The sequence below is a fragment of the Anas platyrhynchos genome, chromosome 13, assembly GCF_047663525.1.
Source record: "Anas platyrhynchos isolate ZD024472 breed Pekin duck chromosome 13, IASCAAS_PekinDuck_T2T, whole genome shotgun sequence".
NCBI lineage: Eukaryota > Metazoa > Chordata > Aves > Anseriformes > Anatidae > Anas > Anas platyrhynchos.
This window is the reverse complement of record NC_092599.1, coordinates 16,758,890-16,772,189: the sequence shown is the minus strand read 5'-3', so window position 1 is coordinate 16,772,189 and position 13,300 is coordinate 16,758,890. Positions and strand designations below refer to the sequence as shown.

Sequence of the window (13,300 nt, the reverse complement as noted above, 5' to 3'; positions counted from 1 at the left end):
GTCTCTTACCTTTACTGAATAAGCCAGAGAAATAGTGACAGCAAGTGGAAGTCCCTCAGGAACTGCAACCACAAGTACAGTAACACCAATAATGAAGAATTTAACAAAATACTGAACGTAGACGGGAGTGCACTCAGGCAGCCACTGTTTCTTTTTGACCACAAAGGTGTCGATGGCAAAATAGAGTACCAAAATGATTACAGTGATGGCAGACATCACCAAACCTGAAAATAAAAATAATCAATTACTATGAAGAAACAAACCCCATATAATCAAAAACATGCAATTAGAAATTTGTATTTGAGTTTCATATGGAAATATTTTCTTACTCTACATGAGATTTTACATTACCCCTACTACCAATAATAGTAAATCATACAATGCAAAGGAAAACATTACTATAATATATTTACAACATAAACCATTATTGTAATACAATTACAATGTCCATACATTCCAATGAGTAAAGAAAGACTCAATTCAGAACAGAAGGATGCTGCTGCACCATTTCTAAGCACCATCTCAGTGCTGCCTTTAAAACTTCCCAGTAAGTCTAGAGTCCTGATGATTAAGACAAGTTTTTCAAGTTTAGTACATTAGTTTGCTAGTCTAAATATTGAAACAACATTTCCTCATCTTTCTTTTTAAATAAGTTTATCTTGAGAGGCTAGAGAAAAGGAGTATCTTTTAGTTTATTTTGTTATGTAGAATATTTTAGACTGAGGTATCCAGTCAAAACCAATAATATATAATTGTCCACAGTTATGTAATTGGTCTTCTGGAAAAAAATGACTAATAATAGTGTTTCCAAGGTTTCCCTTTTCAAAGGGACATATGAAAACAGTGCATATGTTTGTGAGGAGAGTCTCAGAACAGTACAAAACTAACAGTATATCACGTGAGAGACTAATAAATATTTCACAGAATTCTAAGAAGATCTGGGGGACTATGTATGCTCTCTTGATGACACAGACTTTGCTAAGATAGTATTTCGCCTGCAGTTATGTTCCTGGATTTAAGTGACAAATAAAAACTGGTTGCCATTAGGACATCTATTTTGCTTTGCTATGATTAGTGCTCTTTGGCTTTGAATAAGAAGCCAAGCCTGCATTTCAGAATATACTGATTTCTGTCTAATGAGATCATACAATAGAAGGAGGATTCTGTGAATTCCATGTCTTGACTGAAGTTAAAAATAAATAAATAAAAAGGTAAGCTAAAGGATGTTAAGGTTAACAGAAACAGATAACTCAGGGAGACCACTAAATACCAGAGGATAAAGGCAAATACATTAAAATAGTTTACAGGTAAATCTTTATGGCAATAAAAGACATTTCCATAGATTGCCTAATGAAAAATAATATTAAAAAAATGAGGCCATAATTAATTTAATTCATATTACTTGTCACAGTATGGTTAGAAAGACCTGTACTGTTACTTTAAAAATGACACCTATATGCATTCCAAAACACCAGAGAAAGTAATAAGCAGAAAGCAATGTGGAAAAATACTTAGTCTAGGAAGTTAATAATCATAAAAAATGAAATGTTTTTATATCAATGCATACTGTTGTACACCTATCAAGAAAACAGAAAAGCTTGTGGAATATAAAAGTGGGCAAAGTATGAAACTGAATATTTAAAAGCTGATAAGCAGAAATTCTTAGTAATGCACTGTTCAGGCAAAGAGACAGACGTGGCATCATGGGGTTCTGTGATCAGCTAAGTGTAATCAACTGAAAATAATTAGAAGGAACAGTAGGGGTAAAGATGAGATTGGTAAAGAAGTATAAAGGAGATTCAACAGAGGTGAGGAAGTTAGGATTCTGTTGTATGGCCAATGCCAGGGATCTGTAGAATTAGAGACCAAGATCTCTTTAGTACTACTAGAAAAAAAAAATAATAATAAAAAAAAATAATGAACATTAGGTGATTACGAAAGATCTTAACTTTCTACCTGCATGTTGGAGAAGAAGGGACATTGAACAGTAGGGACCAGATGGTACTGGATACAGTCAACAGATACGTCATATTTGGATAGAAGGCATGAACATGGATATTAAGAGAGAATAGAACGATTTCAGAATCCATAGAGGGAAATATTGTGAGCGACATTCTGAGATGATATTAGAGATTCTGAAACTGCGTACTTAGAAGTTCTATGGGAGGAGGAAATTAAATATCATGTAATTACTGAACTTGGGAGTATCAAGTAAGCGACGTTTCATTTTGATTCAAATATTCATTACATTCCAAGTTGGCCAAAGCTTTCTGTTTCTTGATGGTCAAAACTGAGCTTTTGAAGATACAAGATCTTCAGTACCATCTACTGTCCTCAGAACAGTACTATGACAATCCAATTCTAATATTGCAGTAATAAAGTACTACTCTTTTAAGAATACCTTGCTTAGAAACCCTTTGTTGTTACTTTAACACACTGCTATTCAGACATTTATCCAGTCATACCTGCTTTGCCTATCTGGACTGCCAGCTTAGTCAGCTTTCCCTGAAGGACAGATTTTTCTTTCTTGTGCATGTTGGATTTCTTCTTGTCTTTGTCATCTCCTTCTCCCCCTTCTGCACTCTTCAGTGGCTGCATCTCCATGGCAGCAGCCCCATCCTGCTGCTTGGCTAATAATGCAGAACAAAACTGTTACTCCAAAACTGTTCTCCATTCTTCTTCTTTTAGTGTTGATACTTACTGAATACCCCCAGCAACACCCCTTGTTGGGGCTGATGATTGGAACTCTGCACAGAATTACCCTTTGCTCCCACAGCAGACAGATGCCCACATGAGGACCCAGCGGGGTTCCGCAGGGGCACAAATGTACAAGTGTACCCATGAGCCCTTCACACACATGGGAATATGTGACACACCATTTGTTGAGTACCAGGAAAACCATTACTTTTGGTTTTGTTTGTTTGTTTATAGCCAATGACATTCTATGTTATACACATATATATCACTTAATGTGTTGCAAAACACTTGGCAAGTAACAGTACATCAGTACTGCAGGATTTCCTAGAATAGCAGATCTCAAACATTTTAGCAAGTTGACTATCTATAATTCACTAAATTTTGGTATGCCTCATAGATTACAATGCACTCTTATAATCTTACTTTTAATGACAATGTTTTAAAAGCAGTGTGGTTCCGTGGACACTCCACAAACAGATCTGCTTGCCTGCATAGGCACCTCTGTAACCTGTGGACCACACTTTGTGAACCGCTATTCTAGAGTAATACCAGATTTAAAAGGTTTCCTTAGCATTCAGTGTTCAGGTAGTTTGACCATCAGGTCAGATAGCAAAACCATCATAATTATCCCATTTAAAAATAAAAAATAAAAAATTACAAACTATAGCATACATTCCTGAAAGAATGCTAATGCTAAAGGAAACTTTTAGTATCAAAAAGCAAGAGTTTTATTAAATTAAAAAGAAGAAGAAAAAAACCACGACATTCCAATTTATATATGTGTATGTGTCAGTTTTGTATAGAAAGGAGACAAAAGTAAATTAAACAGAATGAGATGAAACAGATCTGCTCAGCTTTGACATTCCTGAACAGTTTTTACAAAATCATGCTTATCTGACCTGGAAATCTAACTTTTTTGTTTAACTTTAAAATGTATTAATTTAGTATAATTTTATTTAATGGTTCTGTACCACTAACAACTGAGTTTATCTATTCTATTTCTGATCTACCACCTTTGCGAAGTTTAGAATTATCTGAAAAGAAGAGAAAATTATAGTTTAATTTACTTACTTGGCATAATCTAAAGAAATCATGATATCTGGTATCTCTTATTTAACAAAACATGGAAACATAACTTTTCTTCAGAGGAAGCAAAATATTTATTTCTATTTCTTCCTGAGATTGCACATTAATGAAGAAACATCTAATATTCTTAATCTTCCTTTTTTTTATCGTTATAGCACACTTTTACATTGCTAAATAACCTGAGGCATTAAAGTTTCCTTTTGTTTTTTGTTTGTTTTTTTTTTTTAACCTTCTCCCTGCAATTAAAAATATGTTTATACAATGTCATTAAACACCAAAGGTGACCAAACATATCAAAAAGAGGGCTGGAAATTCACTAATGATACATAGCATACATAACTTGCACAAGAAAAATGAATCCAAATGAGCTTCGTGACATGACAGTGTCTCTTAAAAACATCTTATTTGAAATAATGTTCTTTTCCTATACTAAATATCTGATACATCAAAATTCTATAAACTAAAATTCTACAATTTCTTGGGTAGGATCTTTTTTCAACATTGTTTGAATAGGGCCATTTTTACATATATTCACAAATCACAAACTCTTGTTTTATTTTTTAACAGAATCTACCTACATATGCTAAACATAAAATCCACAACCTGCTTAATAGGAAAGAAGATTACCTTTGTTCTGGCTGTTCTCCATATTCCCATCCTGCATTTTGCCTATATGATGAAAAATTTCAACAGACAACAGACAGTAAACAATCTTCACCCAAGACAGAACATGAAAATGGGAATTCAAATAAAAAAGGCAGACAAAAGTAATGAGCATGTTACAGATACTTATTGATGATCAGTAGCCCTTGTTATTATACAAGTATGTTTATTAGAAGCATAGACAACTTAGCTGGACACATTCAAGCAACTTCAGTCAAGTTCAATGTTGTAACATAAAATACTAAATATCATTACATTTTTTGGAGCAAATTGCAGAAGTTAAGCTGATACTAATAAAGGGAATCTACTAGAAAGTAGAATTTTAGTAATAAACATGAAGTGAACTTTCAGATATCTAGTATTTAATAAACCACAGTTACAATCTGGCACACAGTAGTATAGAGCATGACCTCCTTAATGTATGCCCAAATTAAATAAATTATTTTCGTAAATTAAAAAAAATATATATATATATGTGTGTGTGTGTGTGTTAATAAATATAAATAAATAAAACTGTAAAATGGCATCTTCTGTACTTATATTATTTAGCAAATTACTCCTGTAAATATGAGTGCCAGGTGGTCATCCTATATTCAGATTTATCCTAAAGAGAATGTCAAATGCATCTGTAATCTACAATTTAATATTTCAGCTACATTTAGTTTTACCATATCTAAATCATTATTTGTATTCTTTAAAGCTGGCAATAAATTTGAAAGTGTATATTAAATTAAAATGGTAAAAATACCAGTTAGAGCATACAAAACTCTGGTATAACTAGTAAATGATATCAAGTTTCAAAAAATGATATCAAAAAATGATATCAAAATTTCTTGGTGGGATAACTTGTGAAAAAGTCACAGTGATAAATTAATCTCTTGGAACAGACTATTTGAATTTTTTAAATATTATATTCCAAGTGGATGACAACCTCTTATAGTTTGCTATAATGGCCAATAGAAAAATAATACTAAGGAAAATTAATAGTTAAAATTTCTTCACAGGATTTTTGACACAAAGTATCATTAGAGTTTCAGTGACATAAAGTATCATTAGAGTTTCTTAACAAAAATCACAGCAGTTAAGTCCTGCTCTTCAGACTTCCTGTGCTAACAGAGAAGGAATTAACATGCATGGTAAAGCAGCAGATATTATGCTTCAATACATGCATTAATTTTTTCACTCTAAGCTGTGAATACATAGCAGCAAAATTGAAAGGCTAAGATGCATTTCTCACACATTTGTATGTTCAGTAATTGGGGATCACTAAAGACTTGATTCTCTTAAAAAGAGCAAAAATGGCCAAATAGGTTGTAAATGACATTGCACCCCAGGCTAATAGGCTACAGCCACCGAGAAATTCCAAAGTGTAGAATTACATTAAAGGAATAGATGTTGTGCTACATATAATGATCTCAGTACTCGGATTACTAAAGTTTGCTGAAGTAGGCTATATAGCATCAACTGCTTGTCTATTTTTAACTCTATTGCCACCTTGGTTATAATATGATTTAAAAAACAAGGGATAACTATCTTCCAAAGACCTATATCTTCCCAGGAATCTATGACCCTGGGCAAAAACAAGTTTGTTTTCATTATGATATTTGCTCAAAAATTTTTGCTTCATCTAAAAATTGCAGGGGAAAAAAAAAAAAAAACAACAACAAAACAAACAAACAAAAGAAACCAGCTGAACTTGATATCTACCTTATCACTATTTTTCTTAGAATGCTTTTTAATACAGATAGAGGAAGACATAAAACATCACCAGAGATTCATATTTCTAGCTAGTGGAAAAAGCCGTCCTTAAGAGCTGGGACACATTAATTTTGAGCAGACGTAGTCTGCTCTGTGTTCTGCTTTACAGTTTATTTTTTTTGAACACAGTTCAAAACCTTAATGCAGTAGAATTAAAGATTCTTCAATTTTATTTTTTTTTTAAAAAAAAGCAAAACAAACAAAAACAAACAAACAAACAAAAGAGCTTCAAACTGGCAAACACAAAATGCGCTACTGTTTTCCATGTAAACCAAAATACTTAACTTTATTATCTGTATTTGCTTTTTAATAGGGACATAATAATTTTTGTAATGAGTTAAATTAAGAATTCATCTACCCTCACTACCTACAAAATGGGCAATCATTAACAACAATGTAAACATATATATATATATATATTTAAAATAACACAGAATAAGTAATTATGATAAAGGAAATAATACAGTAAAGGGGAGTAAATTATTTCCTATAGTTTCTTGAATCTTAAGTTTCCACTTGAATACAAATTATGAAGAAAGAAATCAAGATGACAGAACCACTACTGCTGAGAAATCCTTCTTTCAGTTTGTGCTAGGACCAGAAATACTAACCTGTCTCTCTGACCTTTGTGCATTGTTTAGAAAAACAAAAAGGATTAGTAAGTATTAATATTTTATGTTAAATGCAATATAGAATTCCTCAGAAATATGTTTTTAATATAATTTTGTATTTTTTTTATTTTTGGAAATAAGTAAATAAAAGGGACGGTGTGCCCTGAAATCTGGTGGAATTAATCTGGGTTTATTTTTACCACTTTTCAGAGAAAGGCCAAAAAATCAGAAAGTTTAGAAAAGAATACAGAGCCTCTAAATAGGAGTTGAATTCTGCAGCTGTTTTGAAAATTTTGGATTTGAATAAAAATTTTTTTTTGCATGTTGCCTTTACTTGATGAAAATTCCCATCTCTTTACTTGGAACATACCCATGGCATCACTAGTGCCAAAGTTCTTATGCCCAAAAGGTTACTTCAGCAAATAAACCTTCCACAGTAGACTTCCCTTTCCCTCCCATCAACTCTTTATGAAGAGTTAATGAAACAAAATAACAAAATCCTACTGCTGGCAATAGAAATTATTTGCTTATTGGAAGAACAACTTGAAATCACCTAAAGAAGCTGACCTAGTTATATGCTCATGTTCTGTGATAGAACAAAAAAAAGAAAATACCCTACTGATCTTCCAAAATGTCTCATGTTGCAATAGAAATGAGTTGCAGCTCTCTTCGTGTCAAGTCAGTAATATTATGCAGCTAGTAAGAACAGACGCACATTGCAAATCTATATATAGGGGAAGAAGTGACGTATTTCAAGTGAATCATTAGGAATTCTTCCATGCAGTATGATATCAGAATCAATGCATTTGTAAAACACAGGTTAACTACAAAAGAATAATTCTGATGCCACTGATCAAATAGGAAGTTTTAGATAATTCTTTTATGCATTCACTAAATAACTCTTCTTGCAATTCAGGAAATACATTAAAATATATTAAAACTGCAAATTGCTTTGTAGAAAAAGAACAGAAGTATACATATGCTAGAACTAGAATTAGCAGTAGATGTGAAGTATATCAGCTGAGATTTTTCTCTGAGTCTGGTATGGTATTTCTATAATTTATAATCTTAATTATAATATCTTTTTATATTACAATTTATAATTTTAATTTTAAAAAAATATGAGTTGTGACAGACACACACACAGACCCCCAAAAAATGAAATCCTGATTTAGGAATAAGGCTGGTCAATGAACACCATTGCTTTCTGCAAACCAAATCATATTTGGGATAAACAAGCTGTAAACAAACATCACTGCTTCTTCCCATATTTACTTTATAACAATTTATGTTTTCTAAATACTGTACTATTAAAACAGAGGAAAATTCATGAATTATTACCTTTCTGTAAAATTTTCTGATCTTCTTATAACCTGAACTTGTAACCTTTTAAGAACTGAATATATATATTTTTGTTTGTTTGTTTTGTTTGTTTAACAAAAAGGACCATCAGAAAATTATGCATTTTCATTTCAACTACTAGAAATAACTACTAGTATGTGATAGTTACTTATATAGCAGGTGGCAAACAACAGGATGCATCACAAGCCTACATACCTTTATCACTATCACTGACCGAAAATAAAAAGCATTTTTCTGTGTCAACTGAATACTGGTAACTAAGATATAAATCAATTTATTTTAAATTGTAATGTTTTGACTTTCAACTCGCAAGCAACATCATTTCCTGTTCTAAGTATTTATTCAAGCATGTATTTTCATATTTGAAGGTATGTTCTACACAGAGATATTAGACATTAGGTAAAAATGCTTGTTTCCAGTTACATTTCAGGGAAAATTCTAAGGCATTATTGAAAAAAATAATTTAATCTAGGTTGGAAAAATAGCTACAAGAACTTCATCTCCTCGCTTTAGAACTTCTTTCCTTCCTTTCTCTTCTCCAACCCCCCTGCAAAACATAGCTACCTTTTAAGTATTCTCAACTCATCATCACTACTGACTAGAAAAATGCATAGTATAAACAGAAACCAGACTTTGGCAATTTCCCAGACAATTTCAAAGCACTAAAATTTAACTCTGCTCTCTGTCACAGTTCTCCTCTGAGCACACCATCAAGAAAGTTGAATTATAGAAAGTTTCTTCTCTACATGTTGATCAAAGATGTGCAGAACTCATTTAACTGCCTCACTTCAGAAGAGGTGAAAGCAGAAAAATGTTCAGTTGCACAAACAATTCACTTCTATACCTTGTGCACTGAAAAGAACTGAGTATGTAAACTACAGCTCTGAGATAAGCAGAGAAAATAACTGCTGTTTCTGGTGGGAGAGAAGATAGGAAGTCTGAAAGTCCCATATTTACTTGATTTTACACACTAATTTAATATCCTTTGGCACTCAATTTTCATAGGAAATTCAGGCATTTAGACCAAACAAAACAGATATTTACCGAGCAGCTAAATCATGCTAACAGAGAGACTGAGTTAGAATAACTCAGGACTCATTTCTGCCTCCTGCTGAGCAATGGTTTTCAACCAGCAAAGCACTTAAGCAGATGCTTGACTTAGCACTCAGCAAAATTTAATAATGCAATCTCTAGTGGGACAGAGGAGGACATCTGGTAAGGCTGTTGTATGCACAGACGTGTTTTACACACAAGGAAGTAGAACCATGAGGAAGGGAAAATGAAACAGTCCTCATTCATTTCCTGGTTCTTGGTCTCTAAGGAATCTGAAATGGGGGTGTTGGAACCAGGATGGTCTAGAGATAACACAGAGATGGGACTTGTAGGAAGAATTAATATTTTTTTCTGAATTTGCCTATATTGTTGGAAAACAGTAAAGTTTTGCAGTTCTGCTTTAGATCCTTCAAGCTTTTGTGACATTTTTGTGTGCAAGACTTCGTGTTCTCAAAAGCTCATCTGCCAAAGTTAAACAGACAAGATTTTGAGACTCAAAAAAAAGTTGCTACTCCTGCTTTACTAAAAAAAAATCTGCCCTGCAGTGAGATGTCAGAATTGGAAATCCTAGTTTCCCAGCAAACCTAGAATATGCAGGGGGAAAATTTTTAAGTCTGCTTACATGTTTCTTTTAAGTTGTAATCAAATTATTTAGAATTAGGATCAAAGGATTTACAATGCCATTGCTTTAAGAAGGTTCTCACAGTAGTAGACCTTAATACTTGTTTAGTGCTTGGCAATGCTGTGTCAGAAACTAACGTTACATACATAATGCCCAAACCACTGACCCACATTAAAAAAAATAAAATTGTCACCAACGTGATGAAAAATAGAATGTCTGGGTAACTGGTGCCGTACAAGAAGGAAAGGTCTCTATGGCAAATATAGACTAATGTATTTGATGACCAGAAAAATATAGCTCTTCTAATGCCTAGACTAATCTTGACCCATTCTATTTAACACTGAAATTAGACTATTAGAAGAGACACTGAAATACCTCCATGCTACAAGTGGGGTCAAGAAACTGTATTAAGAGATGGTCAGACTTGACCACAGTAATATATATACACACAGTCAGTGCAAACAGGCTCGTTAGATGATCACTGTCTAAGGGCATCCACAAAGCTTTGCTTTGCTATCAGTCTCTATTCAAAAAGATGCTGAAAGCAGCAGAATTTTTTTATGAAAGCACTGCAAGTAGAAATTGAGCCAGATTCCCGACCCCAGCACTATTTCTCAAAGCTACATGAAGACTATATCAATACTTATGAGAGTGCCACATCAGAAGAAGGTACAATCCATTTATCACGGTGTTCTTCAGATCTGTGCTGACAAATGTGTTTTACAATGAAACTTTACGTAAAGGCAACTCAAAAAGTTTTGAAAACAGTCTTATTAACTGTTCCTTTTACAATTTTAATTAATGGCAAAGAGATCATAATTCCTGTTTGTTCTTCCATGCTTAATTCTATGTAAATGAAGTGATTCAGTCATAACATCTTTGTGGCATCTCATAAGCTGCTGTAGAGCTTGTGGAAAAGGAGCTCTCAGAGGGTAATGACATGCACATAGAACATCTGTGCAGTTCATAAGAGAAAGACAGAATCTGATATAGTAAGGAGAGAAATCTATCAAATAAAACAAGCTAGGTGTTCTTGACGTACCATTGACTAAGCTGGCATTTGCATTATCAGTGGCATTTGCACCTGCTGCACCATCTGTGGCTGAAGGAGGGTGGGAGGAGGGATGGGAAGAATCTACTGAGTAATAATGGGTAAAAAAACAAACAAACAAACAAAAAACAATAAATAATAAATAATAACAATATGAACAAATGCAAATGAAAAAAAGCAAAAACATTTATGAAATACTGTGGCTTTGTTTTCACCAAAATCAATGTTTTAAATTAATCAACATAAATTTCAAAACCAAAATGTCATTACAAAGGCAAAAAAATCTTACATGGAATAATTATAATAACAACTAAACGAACAAGAAAGATGTTTAACCAAGTTAACAGTTGGTAAGAACTAATTGTACACACTATGTATGGTCCTCTCTATGTATTTTTTTTAACTTAAATTATGAGTTACAGAAATATTAAAATGGTTGAAATATTTCCGTAAGTAAATAAATTTGTGGAATGTATCAGTAGTTTTAAAATATGTTGCATACAACATTGTATCTGCAACATTTCATACTTTGCATTTGATGCAATGCTACATATTACAATGTATTACTGCTGGCACAGCCCAGTCTAAGGTGCTGGCTCAATCTGTGTCTTATAAAAACCTAGTTGCACATTGATTTGAGGGGAAACATTAAACTTTTCCATATTGTATGTAGAAATGTAGAAGAAGCAGTCTAGGAAAATATAGTCTTGTAATGAGTTGTTTCAAATCCAAATAATGGGCATTATGTAATTGCCTCTGTTTTGTGGTGAAATGAAAAAAAAAGTAACAGAAAATAAAATTCTCACTTTGTTTTCAGCAATTATTTGCATATCAGATAAATTGGTCAAGCAATCTTTCCTAACAGGTATATGAAAAACTTTGAGAACATTTTATTATTTTATTGTGGATTTTTATACTACTGTAGAGAAAATTAATCTCTGCAAATAATAGATAAAATAAATTTTGCTTTGTTTCTGTTGGGTAATCGCTCACAACAGAGCACAGAAGTCCTGCAGTGAATCCGGACTGAGACCCTTGAACTTCGTCAGTCCTTGACCCACAGTGACTGTTTCATATTGTACTGGTTTGTAATTCAAGAAATATCATCTTGTCTTATTTACAAATGGTAAATTGGAAAAAGAAAATAAACAGCATATAGGATTTAAAAACACACCACGTGTAAGTATATTCATGAAAATTTCAATTGCAAATTTGATTATTCTGATGATAACAACAGTGTTTTGGTTACTCATGCTTATTTTTTATTCCATTTGGATACTCATACTAACCAGCACAGCACGAAGTGCTAACAGCAAATCACGCATCTCAGTGTTTAATGTACTGTAATTTACTTCTGGAGATTAACTGAGTATTCAAGCTTAACATTCAGATTTGCAACACCAACAGTGCGTGCGCACTTAAATGTTTTCCATGAACAATCCTGTTGATTTGAAATTGTTCTTTAATTTAACTGGACTGATTCAAAGACAATTATTTTAATCATTAGTTCAACCCTGATTTGCACCAAAGCTTGCTGGCTAAAGGCCTCATCCTTTCATTTGATGTGGTAGAATTCTTACTCTACCTGGAAGCTGATGTCCATCGTCCTGTTTCACACCTGTATGATGATTTTTACAAAATGTTAATGAACAATAAAAGCAAACACCCACATAAGACTGAAGCAAACATCTATGATTGTTAGGACTTTAGAGAACTGCAGGTTTATATATGAGAGTACGTCATCTGAGTTCAGGCCTAATCAGCCATCAGCTCTGCACAGGTACTCTTCTGCACTAGCACAAACCTGCTAGAGACAGTACAAAACATGAAGGAATTTTCTTGGTATTGTAGCTATATCCAATTGGATTTAGCATCTGCAAAAAAAGATCTTACGCATCCCTGTAAGTATCTGTGTCTCTCGGAAGTACATTATGAGCACAGTGCATCGCATTACTTTGCTACCTCAGATTTGTCTTTCACTGTCTTCCAGGCTATCCACAATCCAACATGAGAAAATCATCAGCGTCCTGAGCAAAATAATATACAGAGAAGGCCAACCCCATTAAACAAAGGACCTCAGGACAGACAGTTGTTACATTCAAGCAGAAACTGATGTTGCTCCCTCTCCTCTAGAATATTCTTATACACTGCCAAAAGAGATGCTGCCAGATCCTGAAACATCTGTATGTAGGAGTCTTTTCCATCCTTTTAGTGACAGCAAGATTAGACTCCAGGAAATTGTTCAAAACTAGTCTGAAGTGAGTTTTACTTTGGGAAGTTGCGGTCTTTCTCCTTTTAAAGTTCTGCAAACTTATCATGCCTGATAAGTATTTTGCATTTCTAGGTTTCATAAGGACTTCCATTTGTTGCACACATTTCTGAACAGAAAATCTGTGT

At 33.2% G+C, this 13,300-nt stretch overlaps 1 protein-coding gene across 25 annotated transcripts in view; it reads right to left on the bottom strand.

Moving 5' to 3' along the window:
- ATP2B2 (ATPase plasma membrane Ca2+ transporting 2) overlaps positions 1 to 13,300 on the bottom strand; it is a 420,614-nt gene that overhangs the window by 80,531 nt on the left and 326,783 nt on the right. For 12 of the 25 annotated variants that reach the window (XM_072044123.1, XM_027467734.3, XM_038185709.2 and 9 more), the window contains 5 exons: positions 12,489 to 12,521; positions 10,895 to 10,990; positions 4,411 to 4,452; positions 2,466 to 2,630; positions 10 to 224 (listed from right to left, as the gene is read on the bottom strand). In XM_072044123.1, the coding sequence (XP_071900224.1) occupies positions 10 to 224; positions 2,466 to 2,630; positions 4,411 to 4,452; positions 10,895 to 10,990; positions 12,489 to 12,521 (551 nt within the window). The remainder of the gene's footprint in view (positions 1 to 9; positions 225 to 2,465; positions 2,631 to 4,410; positions 4,453 to 10,894; positions 10,991 to 12,488; positions 12,522 to 13,300) is intronic. The other 13 variants (XM_072044131.1, XM_038185717.2, XM_072044125.1 and 10 more) reach the window with 5 other exon arrangements.